Raw genomic sequence first — 22,516 nt, 5'->3', positions numbered from 1 at the left:
TTCCAGGCAGAAACTCAGAGTTCTGGCATTTGAGCTACCCTGCCCAGGGCCTGTCTCCCCAGGCCTGAATAGGGAGGCTCTGGGAATGGAGATTACCGGAGCCCAGCACCTACCATCTCCCACAGCTGCTCTGGGTCTCTGGGCCCTCCGAGGCCTAGGAACAGATTACTGCTCAGAGCTTGGCCACCACTAACTTCCAGCCTTGGGTCCGTCTGCCCTGGAGTGTCTGCATGGCTGGGGCTTGTGGTGATGGTGGTGGAGTGTCCCTCTTCCCAGGGACCCCAGGGGGCTGACCCCAGGGGTGACTTCTAGGATATCGGTCACCAGGCTCAGGCCAAATGGCCATATCCTTAATCTTGGCTGCCTGGGGCCCAGACAGGACCCCCCCACACACATACATACCTGGTTGGTCACACCCTTAGTGGTGCTTGTGGAGGGACCCGGGCTGAGCACCTTCCCAGGACTACAGGAGCAGGATTTCCTGGGGAACGGCATTGTTAGGGCCAGCACCTCCTCTCTTTGGGGTTTTGCGACAAGGCTCTAAGCAGTGTTTCTCAAAGCAGGGTCCACTGACCTCTTGCATCAGCATCCCCTGGCATGTTGTTCAAAATGCAGATACCTGGACCTCTCCCCAAGCCCACAGGAGACTCCAGAGAGGAAGCACAGAATCCTGCACATTCAACATGCTCCCCAGGGGACCCTCATGCAAAACTTGAGAACCTGTGCATTCTGGGGATGTGGCCTGGAGGATGATTTGGGTGGGGCTCCTTCTCTCCCACCAGCCACAGGAGGCCGGCCCCATCCTGGCAGCTCCCCACGCTCTGCCCACCTGCCTTCTTCCCACTAACCTCTGTTTGTGTCTTGTTCTAACTTTCCAGCCAGATGTTTAGTAATAAACGGAGTTTCTTTCGGATCCACGCCAGCTGGAGACCGAGGTACCCCCTCGCCTGCTCCTCCTGTCCCCACTCCTCCTCGCCCCCCAAGTTCGGGGGCTGGAGAGGGGGACAGGATGGGCCTAGGACAAGGTGCATGTGCCTGCCGCCTGCCGTCTGCCTTGGGGCCCTGGTGAGCCCCTCGCCTTCCTGGGGATGCCTCTGCCAGGTCTAGGGGCATGAGACTGGCACCCAGTCTGCCAGGAGGGACACTTACACGAGGCTTGAGATGAGTTCTGGCTCTGCCGCTGACCCCTTGTACAATCTTGGCCAAATTGCTTCCCTTCTCTGGACCTCAGTTTCCCGTCTGTGGAATGGGCAGATTGAACTAGAGGCTCTCTGAGGGTCCTTCCCACTCTGACTTTAGCCAGGCCTTGGGTTTAGCTTCCTGGCTCCCCACTGCCCACCTAGGGACCCAGCAGATGCCTGAAGGAGCTGGCATTGGCACCTCTTTCGCTAACTCCAGAACTCAGCTCTTTTAGCTGCATCACCGCCCCATTCCTCGGTACCTGCGCTGCGCCAGGCCTGGCACTAGGGACACAGTGATGAATAAAACATGGTGCCTGGAGAGTGGCAAGGAGTCATTGCTGTTCGGTGTGATGAGCGCAACAAAAGGAGGAGGCAGAGGAGCTGTGGGGCCTGGGTCAGGCACTTCACCAGAGGCCCAAAAAGCAGTGAGCGTGAGTGAGGGCATGCCAAGGAAGTGGCGGGCACCAGGGTGAGGAGGGGAGAGAGCACAGCATGGCAGAGGAGCAGGCAGCCCAGCGTGGCCAGATCTGAGAGCGGGAGGCCAGGAGCTGAGTTTGGGGGCAGCACTGGCTCATGAAGAACCCAAAAGCCCTGCGTGAGCTTCATCCTGTTGGCCTGCCTGGCAGCCTGGGCTCCTGGAGTCCTGGGTTTCCCAAAAGTGCCTCTGGAGCCTTGTGGATTGGGGCCCATGAGGCGGGGATGAGTGACAGAGCTCCTGGCTGCTCTACCAAGAGGCAGTGTCCCTTAGAAATGTGGGTTCTGGGTCTGAACTTGGCCACCCCTCCCTAGCTAGGGGACCTTGGGCATAAGCCCTCTTGCCTCAGTTTCCTCAGATGTAAAATGTGGATGGTAATAGGATCTGCTTTCACTTCGACTGCACCTGGCTCAGAGGAGGCGCTGTGGAAATGTTGGCCTCGTTTGATTTAGTATGTTGAGCAGTTAAGATCTTGCCTACTTTAAAAAACAGCTTGGGAACCGTGGATGTAGGAAATGGGAATACACTGAATCTAAGCCGGCTCAGATCTGCCCCTCTGCAAGGTGACTTTGGTTCAGTGGGCGTGGTGGGCAGGAAGGGCAAGGCCAGGGGGGAGAGGCCCGTGCTGAGGCCGTTTCCACAGTCCTGAAGGGAGCGGCTGTACCCAGCACCTGAAGTGGGAGGCTGCCTCTCCTCCCGCCGCGACCTTGGCCTTCGGCAGGCAGATGATGGGTCCTTAAAGAAATTCCTTGTGGAAGTGAGTGCAGGGGTTGGGTCCAGCAGGACAGTCAGAAGGCAGCCTGTCCCATAGGACAGACCCAGTCAAGCCCCCCCCATCTTCCTCCCAGGCACTGACAGACCCCTTAGATCAGAGTTTGTTGACCTCACACCGTTGACGTTTGGGTGGGATAATTGTTTGGTGTTGGGAGCTGTCCTATGCCTTGTAGGATGTAGCATCCCTGGCCTCTACCCACTAGGTGCCAGGAGCATCCCCCAGTGTGGCAACCAAAAATGTTTCCAGCATTGGCAAATGTCCCCTGGTGAGCAAAATCACCCTCAGTTGAGAACCACTGCCCTAGACCCGATCCTGATTGCTTGTCCCGGAGAAAGAACACCATCTCTGAAGTCAGAGAAAGCTGGGTTCCGGTGCTAACTCCATCCATGGGAGCTCTGTGACCCTGCGCATGTCATTTCCCCTCCTTCCACAGCCGTAAAATAGGGGTGGTAAATACAGAACCCACCACGTGCAGTGGCCGGGGAACTGAAAGGGATAAGGCGTCAGACAGGACCTTGTGTGTTCTAAGGAGCCTGGGGAGGGGAGGAGCTCTTTCGATGTCCACCGTGTGCCAGGTTTCTTTCCATTTTCTTTGAGCTTTTAGGCTCCAGAGAGGCTGACGTGAGCCATTCTCTGGGCCCTGCCCAAAGAGCTGGAAGCCAGGGCCACCCATGGGAAAATGGTGCCTTCTTAGATTGATGAGGAGCCCAGGGCCTGTGGCTGGCTGGAAAGTTACAGAACCCACAAACCTGGCTGGAAGCTCCTTCAACCATCACAGAATCAGAGCTGGAAAGGGACCTTTCAAGGCCTCTAGTGCAAGCCCCCAGACCCCTCCTCCGTAAGTGCTGCTGAATGCAAGCTTAGTCTTGCTTGCACACTTCTCGTGATGGGGAGGTCACTCCCTTTCCCAGAACGCCATTGGACTGATGTGCTGGGTGCAGAGATCTGGAGTTCCAGGCCCTTGGCTGAGTGTCAGGGCCTTCTCTACCCCCCTCTCTGCCTCTCCCCCTCGGAGGAGCGGAGGACAGAAGGAGGGGTTGCACGGGCCACGCGAGTGTGGGGCGGGGGGTGCCTGCCAGCATGAGGAGAGCCCGAAAGAATGGCTCTGCAGAGGAAAGTTTGGGAGAGCCAACCTCAAACTTCGGTTGGAATCTTTGGGATGTGTTGAGGGGATACTGGGCCAGCAAACAGCATGCTGGATTGTGGGGGCCACCCCTGACCTTCCCTTCAGATATCCTCAGGGCCCCAGTCCTTAACCTATAACCTCTCCCCTCTGGGCAGAGGCCCCTACCCCTAAGGATGGCCCTACATCCTGGCTGCCTTCCCAAAGGTGCCCCTGGTTTCGAGATCTCCCTCACCCCAGCACCTTGGCTCTATACCCTGTACCCCATGCCCTGGGCATGGGGGACTCCGGCTCCCACCCAACCCTGAAACCAGAATCTGTCCTCTGCTCAACCCTTGATCTGAAAGTCCCTGAGGGTAGGTGACAGTCTCCTCCCCCAGTTCCTGCCCCACCTCAGGCCTCCTCTGAGACTGGCTTGTGCTCTCCTGAGCCAGGACCCTAGACATTTGGGGCAGAAGGGCCCCAAACCTGTCTGCAGAGGGCCCTCCGAGAGGCAAGCCACAGCCACAGCAGGGAGGCAGCGGTGACACCATAGGGCATGGGTTGGGGATGTTTGCATAGGTCCTACTCGAACAGCGAAAACGTGGTCCTTGGACCTCTTGGACGCAGAGTTCCTCTGCCAGGTATTGGTTAACCAGGGCCTGGCCTGGGGACCCTGAGGCCTGCCCCCACCTGTCTTCCTCCAAGGTTTGGGGGATGTGGTGGGAGCTGGGGTGTGGGAAGGGAACTCTGAGTGCGTGCACAGACATGCACGTGTTGTTTACATGCACAGAGACATGTGTAGGTGCTCTCGAACTAGGGGCTCAGTAGGCAGTGGGGGTGTAGGGCCGGGAGGGGGGATCCACGGCCATGTGGGCAGGATGTCAGTCCAGGCAGGCAGAGCTCAGGCAGGGGAGACCACAGAACAGGTTATAGGCCTTCACTAGGAGGCTGGGCACCAGGCATGTCCTGGGCATACATGTGGGCTCAGCAGCAAGACCCACAAGGCCAAGGACCCTCAGCAGCCAGTACACTGCATTCCTCCAGGGGCACCAATTACACTGAAGTCTGTGTGATGGAGAACTTGGGAATTTTGCAGTGCACTACCTGTACAGCTGTACCAGGTCCTAAAGCCCTGACCTGACCAGTGTGGGATCAGATAGCTCCAGCAGTGGGGAAAGGAGAAGAATATAAATTGATCCATGTACACACACTGGTACCTGTGTATCCACACTGTGCAAACACACATACCACCCCCCAACTCCACACAGCCTGTCCCTGTGTACGGTGAGGAGCTGGAGGCCCACCTCAGTGGCAGGGTGAGCTTCTCCATCTCTCAGCAGCCTGCCTGTGCCCAGAGTGGTCACCGCCTCCACCTCCACCCACCCATGTGGGCCAGGCCCGCTCCCCTGTCCTCCTGTCTGTCTCTGACTCCCTTCTTGCGTTTCTCTCACTCCTTCCACTCTGACATCTGTCTCCTGTGCACCCCTTATCTGTCCGGGCAATGAGGGGTGGGAGGTGGGGGTGGGGAGAGGATCTGCTCAGACTGCCCTTAGTAGGGGTCAGGGCTGCCCTCGCCACACCCTCGTCCCATCCCAGGAAGTCTCCACTTGGTGGAGAAGCAGGACCCAGTAGCCACCCCTGAGTCCTAAGTCAGCCGTGTCCCCACTCCCGCCCACCCCGGCTCCCGCTAACTTGGCTCTCTTCCCGGCTGACCGGCCCTGCCAGCAGCCGGATGGGCATCAAAGACCGCATCCGGATGGGCAGCTCCCAGCGGCGGACGGGCCCCTCCAAGCAGCACCTGGCACCCCCGCCAATGCCCGCCTCCCCGAGCAGCGAGCAGGTGGGTGAGGGCACCAGCCCCACCAAGGTGCAGAAAAGCTGGAGCTTCAACGACCGCACCCGCTTCCGGGCGTCACTGAGACTCAAACCCCGCACCTCTGCGGAGGGTGAGCCCTGGGGGTCTGGGCCCCGGACCCGCTGGGGGTGGCAGGGTGGGGACAGAGTCTGGGCTGGGGGTGGGAAGACTTGGTTCTAGTCCTAGCTCTGCAACTGATTGACCGTCTTTGAGCATTGGTCTTCCGGTCTGTGAAACGGGCCTCGCAATACCTGCTTGGCTGGGCTCTGGACTGTCTGCGAATCCAGCGAGAAGGCGGAGGGTGGCACTTGGTAGTGGTGAGGAGCACAGGCTTTGAATCCAGGCTTTGCTGTTTCTCTTGGGCAAGTAACCTAATCTCTCTGGGCCTCATTCCCCTCATCTGTAAAACGGGGATGGTAATAGTATCTACTTCATAAGATTGCTGTGAGGATTAAATGAGATTATCCCCGGAAGGTGACCAGAAGTTTCTGGAATATAGTAAGTCCTCAACAGAAGCCAGCTGCATTGCAAGTGTGCTTTGGAAGGAGCAGGAGTCATCCTTGCTGAGCCCTGACTGCACAGCCCCACACTGGATGATGTGGTTGACTTCTCCCAACGACCCTGGGAAGTAGGTTCTGTTTTTATGCCCATTTCACGGACGTGGGGACTGAGGTCTCTCAGCTAGTCAGTGGCAGTGCTGCTCTCCTCAACCAGGTCTGTCCAGCTCCACAGCCCACGCTCCCCTCCCTGCCCTCTTCAGCCAGCCCAGCCTGCGGGCATGAGGCTGTGAACGTTGTGGGGCTCGCTGTTTAACCAGTTAGGTCACTTTTTTGAGTTCTGGCTCCGCACTTGCACAGTGACTTAGGTAAGGCACGTTTCTGTGCCTCAGTGTGCTCTTCTGGAAAAGGAGAGGGCTGGACCCAGTGCCCTGGAAGACTTCTCCCAGCTTTGACATGTTTCAGGCCGCTGGTGGGAGAAGAAGGGGGCGGGTGGACAAGGCTGGAGGAAGGGGACAGGGAGCCCCTTTGGCCTTGGAGGGAGGGGACCCAGCTACACTGCCTCTGTCTGTGCTTATCAGCCCCCAAGATGCTGCCAGCTAACAACTCGGACAGCCCTTTCCTAGAAAGTTACAGGACGCCACAAACCAGTCTTTTGGAGGTGCTGACCCACGGTAGCCTGGGCGTGGCTGGTGCCCTGAGCCTCCTCTTCCCCGCCTAAGCAGCTGCCTGGCCTCCGCCACCTCCTGCCCCTGTGAGGCCAGGATGGCATCGCCTCTCTGCCGTGCAGGGCACTAGCCTCGGAGAAGCCGTTTCTCTCATCGGGGAGGATGACTTGCTTTAGGGGCCTTCCCCAGTAGCAGAGCTGGGCACGGGAGCCAGCCCCTTGAGCTTCCTTCCCTCTTGGCTGAAGGATGACTGTGTGCGTGATGATGTGCAGAGGGTACAAGCCCCTTTTTCTCTGGGGCTCCTTGTCCTGCGTGGTGGGACCAGTGGGGCTTCCTCCAGGGCTGGGTGCAATTTGCCCCAGGCCAGAGCAGATGTGCCCTAAAGCAGCTCCCACCCACCTGGCCACCAGGCAGATGTTTACCCTGACTGGCCACAGGGCAGATGGACATGCAACAAAGTGGGGTTTCCCGCTCTGGGTAGGGCCTGGTCTGCCTTGTGCCCCCAGGAAGGTTCTGGGCCCTTTCTGGTCCTCTGTCTCCCCGAGATCTCTAAGAATGTTCAGCATGTGGTGGTGGAGGCTGAGAGCAGCCTCTTCTGCTGCCACCACCTGGGCCCCCTGACTTTCCAGAGGGCCCCTCGGAGGAAGTGGCAGAGGAGAAGAGCTACCAGTGTGAGCTCACAGTGGACGACGTCATGCCTGCTGTGAAGACAGTTATCCGCTCCGTCAGGTGAGACTGAGGGTGGCCTCCTCATGCGTCTGCCCCCCATGGAGGCTCCCCCTCCAGAGCCTGCCCTCAGGGCCAGGCCTGGCCTAGCTCCCCGGCACGCCGCTGCTGCTCGCCTGGCACCCTTGGCGGTGCTGGGCTGGCGAAGCCTCTGGAGTGTGGGTGGGATAGGAGGTGGCATATGGCTGCTCAGGTCTGGAGGGCTGGCTGGGTGGGGCGGTGGGCATAGGTCGCCATCACGGTCCCTCTCTCAGACCCGCAGTGTCCTCTCTGCTTCTCTCTCCTTTCTTCTGTCTCTCACTTTATATCTGTCTCTCTTCTCTTTATTTCTCTCTCTCTCTGGATGTGTCCAGCATCTGCCTGCCTCTCCCTGTGTCTCCGTCTCATGCGCTGTCTCCCTCCATCTCCGTGTCTCACTCTCATCCTCCTTCTGCCCCTGTGTCTTAGACTTTCTGTCTCTCCTTGGGTGGCTTGCCCTCAGCCTGTCTGTCTCCCCCAGGATTTCCTCTAGAGCAGTGCTTTTCAAACCACAGGTCACAACAGTTTGAAATCAACTTAGTGAAATCAATTTAGCAGGCTATGCATTAAAAAGAAGAGAACAGAATAGAAAATATTGGAGTCCATCCCTTGGAGTAAGGATAAATAATGTTTATGAAACTTATGTTTCGGTTATGTATATGTGTGTACCGGTCTCTGATATAAAATGTATTTCTTATGGTGGGTTTGGTCAAAAGGTTCGAAAGCCCCTGCCCTACTGGCTGTCGCTGCCTTGACAATTAAGAGGGGACCAGTCTCCTGAGCCCTTTAGCCATGGCCCCGGCACGGATCTGCCCCCAAGCCCCTTGGAATGGAGTTCTGGCCTGGTCTCTGTCCCCAGCCTGCAGCTCCAGCTCCAGACGCCCCCTTACTCCCCGGCCTTGCAGACCACCTCCTCTCTTCCCTGGCTGATGCACCTGCCCACAAGCCTCTTCCTTTTGTGTTCCTTTTAAAATTAGAGTCAACTGGACACCCCTCCCCCGAGAGTCTGAGGCCTCTCCCCATCCTCTTTTTACACATCCTGTCTCTCCCCTCCAAGTGACCAGCTTCTGGAACACACTGCCTGAGCTGCCACCTGGCTCAGGTCAGCTCTCCTTAGCCATCCCACAGACCCCTCACACCCATCATGCCCCAAACCTGCTCCTCCTCCTGTGTGGTGCAGTGGCGGGACCATCCACTCTGTCACTCAAGCCATGGGAGTCATCCTGGACTCTACTCAGAGCCTCTCAGTCCCACGTCCTGAATTGCTCAAAGCTGTTTTTTGTCTCTGCCCCACGGCCCCCTCCCAGCTCAGGCCCATCCCCGGGAGCTGATCTTCCTGCCCAAGACTCCGCCCCTCCAGGGCATTCCCCACACAGGCTGGCAGAACAGTCATGCTAAAGCAGAGTAAACCACATGCCCCCTTCCCCACCACCCTACCTTCCCATGGCCCAATCTCTGCCAGGAATTCAGGGCTTTTCAGAGTACCCCTTCCCAGGCCCCTTCCCAAGGCCAGTCTCTTTCCCTGTCTTCTTATACTGCCCCCTCCCCGCCCCGGTGGATTAATCCCTTGCCTTCACTTCCTGTTCTGACTACTTTGAACTGACTGACTCCCACACCTCCATGCCTGTCTGTGTGCAGAAAGCCACCCTTCATCCCTGTCCTCTTGCCAGGGCACTGGGAAGTATCACTCCCAAGACTTGTCCCCTGTCCTCCCTTCTATGGTCCCCAGCCCTCTTCTCCATTCCTTGACATGGCCCTTGTTACCCCATAATTATCTACATCCTCTCCATCTCCCACCCCAGGCCTGGGTCCGGATCTGATGCCCCTTTGAGGGCCCAGGGTCCAGCATAGTGGTGCTAACAAGCAACTGTGGAGTGAATGCAGAAATGTCTTCCCCCAAGCTGTCACCATCAACAGTGTGCACAGATGTCTGCCCTGTGTCCCACCTAGCAGAGGGAGACCAGGCCAGTCCCTGCCCGCCGAGGCTAATGCGCCCGCAGACACAGGCACATGAGAAAATACCCAGCACACCTACAGAGGGCGCAGGGGTGGGAGCCGGGTAGCGGGGAGGGAGGCTGGGAGACCCAGCAGAGGCTGTGTGCAGTGGCCCAAGCAGGAAGTGCCCTGGTGACAAGCGGGTGGCAAAGGGACAGAGAGGGGGTTGGAAATGAATCCCTTCCCTCTGAGACCCCCTCCCCCAACAGGATCCTGAAGTTCCTGGTGGCCAAAAGGAAATTCAAGGAGACGCTGCGACCGTACGACGTGAAGGACGTCATCGAGCAGTACTCGGCAGGGCACCTGGACATGCTAGGCCGGATCAAGAGCCTGCAGGCTCGGTGGGTGGCCCGCCCCGCATGGGGTGGGGGGCGGCAGGGAGGTGGGGACCCTAACCCCCGCACGAGGTCTGCGGGCGGGAGACCCTCCGCGGCGCCGAACGGAGCCCCGAGCGCCCCCTAGGGGCTGCTGCGGCCCCTGGCATTTCTGGCAAGGGCCCTGGCTTGCCCCACGCCTGAGGCCAGACGCTGCACTTGTCTTCGCCCTGAAGAATAGCCTAGCCGCAGGTCCCCTGTGCGAATCCTCTGGACCTGCGCGTCTTAGGGGACATCTTTAGATGACTGTTTCCTGCTCCTAATATAATAGGTTTAAGATAATCAGTGACCTCCAGGGTTGGCCTGGTAGCGAGTGGTTAAGTTTGCTGCCTCTGCTTTCGTGCCCCGGGTCCGCAGGCTGGGATTTCGGGTCCTATGTGCTGCTCATCAAGCCACGCTGTGGCGGTGCCCCACATACAAAATAGAGGAAGACTGGCACAGATGTTAGCTCAGCAACAATCTTCCTTAAGCAAAAAGAGGAAGATTGGCAACAGGTGCTAGCTCAGCAACAATCTTCTTCACCAAAAAACAAAAAAAAAAGTGACCTCCCACCTCCCAAGGGGGTAGGCAAATTGTCCTGAATGCTGCCCACCTCTTGCCTCTGGAATCCTCCAGCACCTCTCTCTCGGCCCAACATATAGGAAGAATTCTCATACCAAGACCTCAGTCACCTACACTGTGCCCCTCGCCTCTGTGGCTGCATTCTCACTGCCCATTCAGTCATTCTCTCAAGAAAGAGTCATCGGGCATTTGTTACCCACCAGACAGCAGGGATATGGTGGAAAGCAAAGCAGAGTCCCTGCCCTCAGGGAGCTTCCCTTCCTGTGGAAGGAGAACAGATGATAAATAAATGAACCAGAATAGTCAGATGATAAATGCTAAGGAGAAAAATAAGGCCTAGGGTGTCGGGGTTTGCAATTTTAAATAGGTGAAAAGGTGACATTTGAGAAAAAATTAAAGGTGAGGCAGCCAGCTCTGTGGCTGTTTAAATAGTTTCCAGAGGGAACAGCAGGTGCAAAGGCTTGGAGATTGGCGGGAGCTGGGGTGTGGTTTTAGGAGCAGCAGGGAGCCTCATGTGTCTGTTCTGGCGTGAGAGAAGTAGGAGCAGAGCTGAGAAGGCTAATGGCTCTTAGACTGTAAAAAGCATCGAAGGCCACTGTGAAGATGCTGGCCTTCATCCAGGGGGAGATGCAAGTACTGGGGGGTTTTGAGCAAAGGACCAAGAAGCTCCGAGTTATGCTGTAAAAGGATCAACCTAGGTGCTGTGTTGAGAACGGTCTATGAGGGAGCTGGGGGGACACGAGGACCAGTGAGCAGGCTACTTCAGACGTCCAGGCAAGAGATGATGGGGACTTGGACCAGGGTGCCAGCAGTGGAGGTGGGGAGAAATGATCAGATTCTAGATATATTTTGAAGGTAGAGTTGACAGGGTCGTCTGATGGGAGAGTCAAGGATGAGGCCAAGGTTTTTGATTTGAGCAAGAGGAAAGAGTTGTCGTTTATTGACACAGAGGAGGCAATGAGTAGAGCAAGTTTCGATCCAGAAAGTTGGGAGGTGTTGGGTTTGTGACGCCTATCAGACATCTAAATAGAGTGTTGATCTGGCAGTTAGAGGAATGTGGAGTTCGGGGGAGAGGTATAGGCTGGAGATACAGATTTGTGTCAAGAGCGTATAGAGGAATTGAAAATCTGGAACTGAAGACATCACTTAGCGAGTGAGAATAAATAGAGAAAAAAAGTCCCAGGAGTGAGCCTTGGGTCCTGCAATGTTTAGAGGTTGTGGAGATAAAGAAGGAACCGGCAAAGGAGACTGGGAAGGAGCGGTCAGTGAGGAAGGATGGGAGACGGTGGTGTTTGGCAAGCCAAGAAGAAGGTGCAGGAAGAAGGGGTGATCTGATGTGCGGAGCGCTGCTAATAGTCAAGTGTAATGAAGACTGAGAATTGATCATCGAATCTAGCAACATGGAGGTGGTGAAATGGTGGGAATGAAAGCCTGATTGGGGTAGGTTTTAGAGAGAAAGGAAGGAGAGAAATTGGAGATAGAGAGTAGAGATAACACTTTCAAGAAGTTTGCCGTAAAGGAGAGCAGAAAAACAAGGTTAGGACCAGCTCCAGCTTGTCCCCCTCATAAGTCACCTTCCCACTTGTGTCTCTCCCTCTTTTCCCAGTCCACCATCTCCCACCGGTCCTCCCATCAGGCGGTGGTTTTGTCATGCTTGTGTGTGGTGCCTTTGCTCGGCCAGCTTGAAAACACGCAACGCCGCAGCCCATTCCCTCCAGCCACCTCGGTCTCCACTGGCAGGGCAGAACGGCCCCCTCCCACCAGGGCAGGCTGTCTCCCCTCTCAGCAGGCAACCTCGAGTTCTTATGGGAGGGACGAGTGGCGTGTGTCTGGGCCCTTTAACGATTCCCTTTCCCCACAGGGTGGACCAGATTGTGGGCCGCGGCCCCGGGGACCGGAAGACCCGGGAGAAGGGCGACAAGCCCTCCGACTCGGAGGCGGTGGATGAAATCAGTATGATGGGACGCGTGGTCAAGGTGGAGAAGCAGGTGAGTGTGGGAGGGAGTTTCGCTGGTGTAGCAGGGCTAGCTGTCGACCGAGAAGCTTTGGAAGGCAGCGGGGACAAGCACCGGGGGAGGGTGCGCCCTTCAGAGCGGCTGGCCCGAGCACCGGGGGAAGCCCAAGCAGGGCCCGAGCAACCGCGCCCGGCAGAACCCCGCCCCACAGGTAAGCCCCGCCTCCCAGGAAGCCCGCCCACTCCTACTGAACCACCCGATAGACCCACCCTCTCCTGCCAAGACCCGCCCTAGGTTGCTGTAGTCTAGATAAGTCCAAGTCGCGCCTATTTCATTTAACCCCGCCTCTGTTTTCTCTTTCGGTCGCCCGGACTATCCCTTACAATCACAACTAAATTTCGGGGGAGGGCAGGAATAAGACCTAGTTTCCCAGCTTCGTCCCGCCCTCCAGTCAAGCTCCGCCCTTCCTCGCGGACGAGCCGCGTCTCCCAGACACCCCCCTTCCCGGGACAAGCCCGGCTGCCCAGCCGCGTCTCGTCCCCAGGTCCCGTCTATAGCACCGCCTGATCTCGCTCAAGCTCCGCCCACATCAGCTCCCTTCTCAAACCCCGCCTCCAGGCTAGCACCGCCCTCAAGTCTCGCCTCCAGTCCCGGTCAAGCCCCGCCCACATCCTCTCCACTCCTAAACCCCGCCTCCAGGCTCGCTCCGCCCTCGAATCCCGCCTCCAGTCCTGGTCAAGCTCCGCCCACACCCTCTCCACTCCTAAACCCCGCCTCCAGGCTCGCCCCGCCCCCAGTCCCGCTGAAGCCGCGCCCACATCCTCTCCCCTCCCAAGCCCCGCCTCCAGGCTCGCCCCGCCCCTACGTCCTGGCCAAGCCCCGCCTCCAGCCGCGCCCTGCCCGCAGGTGCAGTCCATCGAGCACAAGCTGGACCTGCTGTTGGGCTTCTACTCGCGCTGCCTGCGCTCCGGCACCTCGGCCAGCCTGGGCGCCGTGCAAGTGCCGCTCTTCGACCCCGACATCACCTCTGACTACCACAGCCCTGTGGACCACGAGGACATCTCCGCCTCCGCCCAGACGCTCAGCATCTCCCGCTCGGTCAGCACCAACATGGACTGAGGGGCTTCTCAGGGGCCGGGCAGCGCTCGGCCAGCCCCTCGGCCCGGCGCTCGGCCCCGCCCGCTGAGGCCTCCGGCTCCTCTCTTACTTGAACTACTCCCGCGCGGGGAGAGAGGCCACACGCACTATTGAACTGCCTGGGCGGGCGAGCTACCGCTGTGGGTGCCAGCGACTCGCCCCACCTCAGGAGCGCGAGATGCCAGGCCGCAGGGAGGGCAGCAGCAGCAGCGGCTGCCCGCGACCTCTGGGCCCGCCAGAGCCCCGCGCGGCCCTCCTGGCAGGGGCACTGACCGGAAAGTGGGAGCGGGGCGCTGAGGCCAGGGCCCTGGCCCTGACCCAGCTTCCAGCTATGCAAGGTGAGGTGTCCGGCCGGCCTTCGGACAGAGCACGAAAGCCGTCCCGCCAAGTCCCCGCCCCACTTGAGGGTGGGCCCAAGGTGCCCCACAGGTACCCACAAGCACAGGACCCTGCCACAAGGCAGGTGGGCACCATATATGCAAACTATGTTAAATATGCAACTTTGGGGACCCCCATGGGGTCCCTCTGCCCCTCCCCCTTGGGAGATGGGCCTCCAGCAGTAGCTGGTCTCAGGCTGCTTGGCCATGACCCGCAACCCCATTCTTTGGCATATCACCCCCTCCCCACCCAGCTTAGGGCCTCTTTCTCCCTTGCCTCCCCCAAGGGCAGTGCCTGGGCCTTCCTTCCCATCTGCAGGTGTCCCGCCCCAGCGGCTCCCTCTGCCTGCTGGATGTCCACTCCCCTCTTTGGCCCTGCAGACACCTTTAACAGCACAAGTTTCTGTATTCTCCCCTAAACCTCCCCCAGACGATGCTGCTGCAATCACACAAACATATCCCTTTAGTTTCCCCAGACATGCAGAAGGTCTCTCACACTCACACTGACACAATCACACACACTTAGAGACGTGAGCACAGAGCCATTCAGCCTCTCCTGGGCCTCTGCAGCTGATGCCAGTAAACTGGCCTTGCAAGGTGATGTCCACTACAAGGAGGCCCCCACTTCATCCAGGTGGGAGAGGGAGCTCTGAAGTGACCCCAGGTCTCTCTAGGCCCCACCCCAGAGCTTTACCAGCTCCCCTTCCTCAAGAGGATCTACTCCTCCGTGGTCCAGGAGCCCTAACTGCTGCCTTTGCCTGCCCCCGAGAGCCCTCTTTGGCGTCCCCACAGCACAACTCATGCCTAGGCCTCTGGGCCCCGACAGCACTGGAAAGATCCCGGGCCCTTCCCCAGGGTGGTTATCAGGCCTGCTTCTATCTAGGCTTGTCCCCTTTCTAGTCACTCTAACTCCCAGAGAAACTAATAATGCACCCAGCAACTCCCATTTTTCAGGCACCAGCTGTGCGTCTGGCGCTCATATGCACTGTCTCCCCTCCTGCCATGCCCCGCTCTTCACGTCAGTTGGCAGCCCCCATACTGGCATAAGCCCCCATCCACTCCAGACTCCCAGCACCTCTTTGGTATCCCTACCCCTTTGTCCCTCTTCTGCAAAGCCAATGCAGGTGGCAGGGGGGTGATGGGTAGTGGACCAAGGGGGACCGTCTCTGGGGTGCCAGCGAACAGGGGCTCAGGCCCAGCTGCCTGCATCTTGTGACTGGGGACCTGCATGCACCAGCGCCAGGGCTGGGGTTGGGTCTTGCTTAGCCCCATGGTGCCCAGCCTCTGCCCCAACAAACCCTCTGCATGTGACCATCATGCCCTGGACAGAGCCTGTCCTGGCGCACTTCACCCGCACTACGCTGTCCTCAGAGAGCCACCCCTCTGCCCACTCAGAGACAGAGCTGTGGAGAGGGGCAGGAGAATGGGATTACCCTATGACCAAAGGAGACTTGGCAAGAAGCCTGCCCTCCTTCCACGATCAAGGTTCCCTACCAACCCGGTTCTCGGATATGCAAGTACCTCACTTTGTTAACTTATTAACTTATTGGTTTCATTAAAGTTTTCAGTAGGAGGTGGTTGGTCTTGGCTGTTCGGGGGCTGTGGGGTGGGGCTGGTCTGGGGGTGAGAAGATTTGAATTAGACAGGACTCTTGGTTGTCACAACAAAAACTCAACCCCTTACGGCTTAAGCAAGAAAATGAAACTTATTGGCCCAGATGACTAAAAAGTCCAGGGGAAAGATTTGGCTCCATGCACTGCTACATCTGGGTGCTTAACTGTGTTGGGGATCTGTCTTCTGTCTCAGCCTTCCTCTCAGGCAGGCTGACCTCTCATGGTGACCCCCAGCACTTGCAAATATACTTCCTTTTGGTGTAACGCCCCAGTGGAAAGTGAGTGCCACTTTCCTGATAGTTTGTATCACTCAGTTCAGTCAGGAAAACAGAAACTACACTAGGTTTTTCAGCAAGGAGAATTTGCTGTAGGGGATGGGTCATACTGATGTAGGTGGGCTGAAAGAACAAAAGAGAACCTTGAGAGAAGCTAGAGAACATCACAGCGGGAAGCAGCTTCCACTCCTAGAGCTGCAGGAATGTAGGGAAGAGGTGGGGTTAGCAGAACCTACAAGCTTGATTGGGGGAGCCCTGTAGTCGGGGGCTCAGAGGTCTGGAGGGGGGTGCTGTCTGGCCTGTGCCAGCACTGGCTAGGGGATACGATGAAGCTTGTCTGGGAGTGCAGCAAGAAAGCTGATGGCTTGGGTCCACTGTTGCTACCACTCTGTTGCTGATAAGGTTAGGAAGCAAAGGAAGAAGGTGGTCTCCTCTCCTGCTGCCCTTCAGTCTTGCCCTAGTGCCCCTTATTGTGAAAGCCGGCTGACAGGGGAGTAATGTGGTTTGCAGAGTCCCAGCCCCAGCATCAGAGAGCAGAGCACAGAAGGCTGCCTTTGGAACTGAAAGACAATAATAGCTTAATAACTAGCACAATCTGCCCCTCTGGACGCTCAGTATCCACACACATCAATCCACACATATTTGAACCTCCGTATAGCAACAGTAGCTCCCACTTAATAAGATGAAACTATCTTGCAAACAAACGAAGACACTCTAACCCTCTTCCCTAAAGTGGGAAAAACACGAAGTCCTGCCATCCAATAGATGTCTCCATCTCCAGCAGTTAGTTGTGGAATCCATATTTGGGTGATGTTAATTACTTCTCTAATTCGGTCATAATCCCGCCTGCAATGAAATACCAAACTGTAAAGTTAGCGATCACTTGCAATCTTTATATAATAAAATGATAGGGGGAAAGGAGGAAGGAAGAAAAAATTATGTAATAAGACACACACAACAGGCAAGGAAGAAAATATGCATAGCTGCAATGGACCTTCTGGTAACTGGTCAGAGTTCCATTGTTGATCTCTGTATATCTATATCTGTCTCTCTCTTTCTCCCACTGCCCTTCTGTGTTCCCTTTACCCTCAGCCAGGGCCTCAGCTAGTTAGGCTTCTTTACGTGGTGGAGTGACCCAAAGAATCATTCCTGACAGATCTGAATCCTCAGTGGTCCTGCCCAGTTTCGGGTGCCATAGGTTTTCATTAACTTTTACCATGGTACATGGAAGTGCTAAGAGGGACCCTAGAGAATCCCCCAGGTTCTAGACATGGTCCTCCTCACCCTTGTTGTGTGGCAGCATCCCAATTTCCCCTTGGGAATGAAGACCAGTCAGGCAGCCAGTACCTTAACTCTTTCTTTTCCTGTTGGTTTAGTGGCATGAGGAGCCCAAAATGGCAGTTAGGAATTTCAACTTCTAATTCAGTGAAACCTTGCTTCCCTTCCCTTGAGAACTAAGACCTCCAAACTAACAGAGCCCAACGTTGTGGGGACAAGAAGCAAAAGTTTTGTCAGTGGGTGTCGTGGCCTGAGTAACAGCCACCCAAAGATACCAGGTCCTAATCTTTGAATTAGTCAAATGTTTCCTTATAAGGAAAAGAGATCTTTGTAGATATGATTAAGTTAATGATCTTGACATGGGGAGATCATCCTGGATTATCAGTGGGCCCTAAATCCAATTGCAAGTGGCCTTTTAAGAGAGAGGTGAAGATCTCACACACGAAAGAGGAGGAGACAATATGAATCAGGAGCAGAGGCTGGAGTAACGTGGCCACCGCAAAGGAATGATGGCAGCCAGCAGAAGCCGAGAGAGGCAAGGACCGGATTCTCTCCCGGAGCTCTGGAGGATGTGTGGCCCTGCTGACACCTTGACTTTGGCCCAGCGAAGCTGATGTTGAACTTCTGTCCTCCAGAACTGTGAGAGAATAAAGTCTGATGTTTTAAGTCGCCAAGTTGATAGTAATTTGTTACGGCAGCCACAGGAAATTAATCCTGTGGGTTATTTGGTGTAATAGCGAGAGAAGCCGCTCTCACGACTTCCCTTTGGTTCCTGAACCCTATATTCTGGCTGTGTTAATGAGGATAAATGGCTGCCCCCTCCAGGATGGAAAGGATCCAGTGGAATGAACCTGGCACCAGTGGCTGGATGAATCCCTACAGAATGGCAATATATTGGGTGTTCAAGATTTGTGTCTACTGATGGTAGGTTGGACGTACAGTGGTGGCATTAGCCAGATCAGCCTTGGTGGGGTAAACCCATATTGTTGAACCCATAAATAGTCGCCGTTCTTGCCACCATCACCATGCCGTAGAAGAGCATGTTGAGCAAGCACTGGAGGGACTGCAGAAGGAGGCGGATGGACATCCATGGGATGTGCCGTCTTAGCCATTGGATTATCGAGAGCCTCTTCCGCCGTGGATGCCCTTTGATGAGATTTCACTTGGGATGGAAGTACCTTCACACTCTGTGCCTATTTCTGAAAGTCCATCTGAAAACCTCTTCCCAAGTCTTCCTTATCACCAATCCTCCAATTCGGTGCTTTCTGAGTTCCTGAACATCCAGCCAAACCATTGGCCGCTGCTCAGAAACCATCACAGATCCATACTCCTTGTCACCTCTCAATCCAGGCAAAGTGGACAACCAAATGTATTGAAGGGGAGTAGGATTTAGCTAGGCATGGGAACTGGGTGGTGGTGAATGTTCCGGCTAGAGGGCATAGCATGTGTAAAGGTCCAGAGGCACCAAAGAGTGTGGTACATGAATGGAACTGAAAGAAGTCTCTGTGACTGGGCCCAGAGAGCAAGGGAGAGAGTGGAACAAGATGGGACTTTAGAATCAGACAGGGATCAAAGTTTGCGGGATTTCATAAATCGTTCCAAAGACAGAGGACTTAACCGTGAGGGCCGTGGGGGGGCCAATTAAAGATTTTGATGAGGGATCAAACCAGGATAGATTTGCATTTTAGAAAGTTTTCTTCCTAGGATGGAAGATAGATTTGAGGGAGCAAGTTTGGGTACAGGGAGACAAGTTGGGAGAGCCGGAGATGTTGGTAACCTGGACAAGTGCCACAGCAGTTCACTAATTGAGTAAATGTCTACAGAGCACCTGCTGTCTGTCAGACCTGGCTCAGCACAATACACAGGCTGAGCAGACACAGGAGACCCGGTTACGGCCCTGAGGTCATCCAGCCCCTGGAGGAAACAGATGCACAATTACCCAATGCACATGCCACTCTGTATCTTCTAAATTTGTCTGGCTCAGCAAGGAGAGTTTGCAGGTGGCTATGGGAGTCCCCAAACTGCCATCAGATGTGGTCTTGAGAGCAGATATAATTTTAGCTTAGTGTGTCATTTATCTATGGCTATGTAAATACTCACTCTAAAACTTAATAGCTTAAAACAACAACCGTTTTATTTACTCTTGATTCTGTGGGTCAGCAATTGGGGCTGGGCAGCTGAGCAGTTCTGCTGGTCTCACCTGGCATCGCCAGGTGGTTGTAGTCTTCTGGCATCTTGACTGGGGCTGGATGGTCTAAGATGGCCTCACTCATATGTCTGGTGTTTGGTGCTGGCTGTCAGCACCCTGGTTGGTCCACGGGTGGGATAGCTTGCCTCTGCTCCATGTGGCTTTCCATGCTCCAAGAGATTAGATGGGGCTTTTTCACATGACAAGAGGGCAAAAGCAGGAGACACACGGCCTCTTGAGGTCCAGGCTCAGGAGCTGCTCCAAGCAGCCTGGGATGCAATGCTGCAGGCGCTCATCTCACTTGGATGCTCTGGATCTGTTGCAATTTTTATGCTCTTGCAGATCAAAGAAGACCATTCTCTTATTTCTCAATTTAGATAACTTATTTTATGTACTTCATGTATTTCACCTTTGGAGAGTTCTAGTTGTTAAAACAACTTCTTGGTTTTTCCTCTGAGAGGTCGAGCAGCACATTTCCCCTTCTACCTGCCTCTCGTGTGCAACAGGATTGTGACAGCTGCTCCCCTGGGATATTACTTTGCTGGGGCTGCCATAACAAATGCTACTGACTGGGTGCCCTGAACAACGGAAATGTATTGCCTCACCGTTCTGGAGGCTGGAAGGCCAAGATCTAGGAGTGAGCAGGGTTGGTTTCATTCTGAGGCCTCTCTCCTCGGCTTGTAGATGGCCGTCTTCTTCTAGTGTCTTCCCATGATTGTCTTGCTGTTCATGCATATGTCTGGTCTCTCTCCGTCTCTGCCTCTCTCTCTGTCCTAATCGCCTCTTCTCGTAAGGTCACCAGTCACATTGGATAGGGCCCGCCCTAACAACCCCATTTTAACCTAATCACCTCTTTAAAGGCCCTACCTCCAAGTACAGTCACATTTTGAGGTACTAGGGGTTAGAGCTTCAACATAGGAATTTGTGGGGGGCTCATAATTCAGCCCATAACAGCTGGAGTCAGGGTTTGACCCTCCAACCTAGTCCCCTTTCAGCTGTAAGTTCACAGGGCTGAGAATCCATTCTGGGGCTTGCCCCATCTCAGTTGGACAGATGCAGACACGTGTCTAGACATCATGGAACCAAGTGGTTTGGAAACCTGTTTTTTTTTAGCCCCAGAACCCTTGCTACAACATAGCCTCTTTGGCATCCCACTATAAACGATAAAATCAATGCAGCTAAAAAACGGGGACCTCTTGAAGGTGGCCTCAGTTCTCACCCTGCACGTGTGACGAGCATGTGTGTAAATTGCAGAGCCCGGGCTTGAACCCAGGCTGTCTGGGTCTGGGGACCACGTTCTTGTGTTTTACTGTGCCTCCCTACAAGGGAACACTCCATGAGACATTCTTTAGTGAGTGTAGTAGATTGTATCATTTGTCGGAAAGTCTTCCCTCCTCGTCGTTACCATGGTGACCTTGGGGCGGCGTCTGTTTCTCTACCTGTCTTACAGTGGATTTCCTACAAACAGGTTCTGAGACAGAGAGGGATGTGCAGGTTTATTGGGGAGTGCTCTCAGGAGACCCGTCTGTAAGGATGTCAGGAAGGCAGGCCTGGGCAGAGGGAGAAGTTGGTCTGCGATGAGATTCCAGCTGAGGCATCTGCTGATCTTCAGGCGCTCTGGAGCTCACAGAGCCCTTCTGAGAAGGAGGAAGGCCTTTGTTTCTGTGCCTCAGCCAATCACTGGCCATGAGCCACCCCCAGGGAGGGGGCGTGACTTTGGGTGAGGCAGTTCCCTATGGCCAAGGGAAATTCCCAGTGAGTGACAGTTGTGAGTCAGCAGCTGAGATTCCCAGCAGCTTGGGAATGGGTGCATAGGCACTGAAGGGGGAATCTGGGCACGACAGCATCCACTCCACCACCCCACTGACTTTGGGCTCGGCCAGGGAATTTGCTCTGGCCAGTGGAATGTCGGGGGAAAGGTCAGTGTGCTTATTCTAAGGTAAGGCCATAGGAGGCTTGACATGTTCTGCCAGACCTCTTGGTGCTTCCTTCCTCCACCATGAAAAGACTCAGATAGCTGTCGTTCCTTCATCCTGGGTCCAGAATGAGGACACTTGGAGCAGACCTGAGCCAGACTCAAAGTCAGGAGTCCAGCCTGGGCCAACCAGCATCAGCTGAACTACAGTTGACCTAGAGACTTAGGAGTGTGAAATGATATTTGATTTTGCAAGCCACTGAGATTAGGGGTTGGTTTGTTTCACAGCATTATCACAGCAAGACCTGACTAATACAGCTAGTAAGGCAGATTTCACTGGAAGCAGTGAGGTCAAAGGTTTAAATCACACGTCACAAAGCAGAACATTCTTAAAACCTTCCTTAAACATCTTTGTTTTTGTCCCAAATGGCTTCTCTGGTCACCAGACACTTCCTCTTTTTCCTACGCAGCCTCCATAATGGGTGGGAGACATGGAGGATTTCCTGGAAGAGGAGGCAAAGCTGCCAGGAAGCAGATACCCCGGGTGGAGGATCCTGGGACCTGAGACCCAGGCTGCCCTGCCTGCTCAGAACTGGGGTGGGGTCTGTCCTTACCTCTTGCTTTCAGTCTCGCCAGACTCCCCTCAGCTCTCCTCCTGGACCTCATGACCCTCCCCATCCCCCGTGTCCCCTTCCCCAAGTGTTGCTTCAGCTCCTGGAGACAAGGAGCTCATGTGCCTCTTGTCTGCGGTCATCGCCATCCGCCAAACAAGGCTGGGCACATAGGGGATTGACAAATGCTGGTCAGCAGGAAGGGAGGGAAGCAGGCCCAGCTGGGATTGCTCATCTCCCACCTGGGAATCCTCCTGGTCCCTGTTATGTGTCCACATGGCCACAAGGCGTCACTAAAGACCTCGCAGCGCCAGGCTGGAGCCAGGAAGGAGCCCTCACCATGAAGGCCCATTGGTTCAGGCCCGTGTGTCTGGAAGAGAGGGAGAGCGGGAAGTGGCCCAGCTGCGCGGTTCACGGGCTGAGAAACAGGGACTCTGGGCCCTGCTTGCAGAGTAAGGGGCTGAGTTCTTTGCCCTTCATTTATTTATCCTACAACTCTTTGTACATCTCTACTACGTGCCGAGCTCTGTTTTAGGTGCCAAGGTCATGGTTCTCCCAAACTCCCAAAGTCTCTGTTCACATGGAGTAGACAGTAGATTACTGTCTAGACAGAAAGTAAACAAAAAACAAGATAATTTCAGAGAGTGATAAATGCTGTGAAGAAAATAAAACAGAAATGGGATAATGACAGCATGGGGGGGGCAGCAATTTTAGTGGGAGGTGGGGTCAGAGAAGCTCAAGGGGAAGCAAAAGCCTTCGTAAAAAGGCAGAGCTGCCAAGGCTCCCAGCAGCTGGCTGGTCCAGCAGCCGCACTTTGCAGATAGGGAAACTGAGGCCCAGTAAGCCAGAGCTGAGTGGAGGGATCTTGACCCCCTGGCTTGTCCTTGGGTGGCCTTCCTCCTCTCGGGTCCTTAACCTGCTCCATGTCATGGGGAAG

The 22,516-nt window shown here is 55.4% G+C and overlaps 1 protein-coding gene across 2 annotated transcripts in view; it reads left to right on the top strand.

Annotated features, from left to right (window-relative positions):
• The window catches only part of KCNQ4 (potassium voltage-gated channel subfamily Q member 4), a 53,085-nt gene extending 37,818 nt beyond the window's left edge, over nt 1–15,267 (top strand). For both annotated transcript variants that reach the window (XM_070510203.1, XM_070510202.1), the window contains 5 exons: nt 5,262–5,482; nt 7,186–7,285; nt 9,505–9,636; nt 12,092–12,218; nt 13,092–15,267. In XM_070510203.1, coding sequence (XP_070366304.1) covers nt 5,262–5,482; nt 7,186–7,285; nt 9,505–9,636; nt 12,092–12,218; nt 13,092–13,304 — 793 coding nt within the window. In that variant the 3' untranslated portion in view covers nt 13,305–15,267. The remainder of the gene's footprint in view (nt 1–5,261; nt 5,483–7,185; nt 7,286–9,504; nt 9,637–12,091; nt 12,219–13,091) is intronic.
• The last annotated feature ends 7,249 nt before the right edge of the window (nt 15,268–22,516 follow it).

The sequence above is a fragment of the Equus asinus genome, chromosome 5, assembly GCF_041296235.1.
Source record: "Equus asinus isolate D_3611 breed Donkey chromosome 5, EquAss-T2T_v2, whole genome shotgun sequence".
Classification (NCBI taxonomy): Eukaryota; Metazoa; Chordata; class Mammalia; order Perissodactyla; family Equidae; genus Equus; species Equus asinus.
Note: the sequence above shows the minus strand (reverse complement) of the source record. Positions and strands in the feature narration are given on the sequence as shown.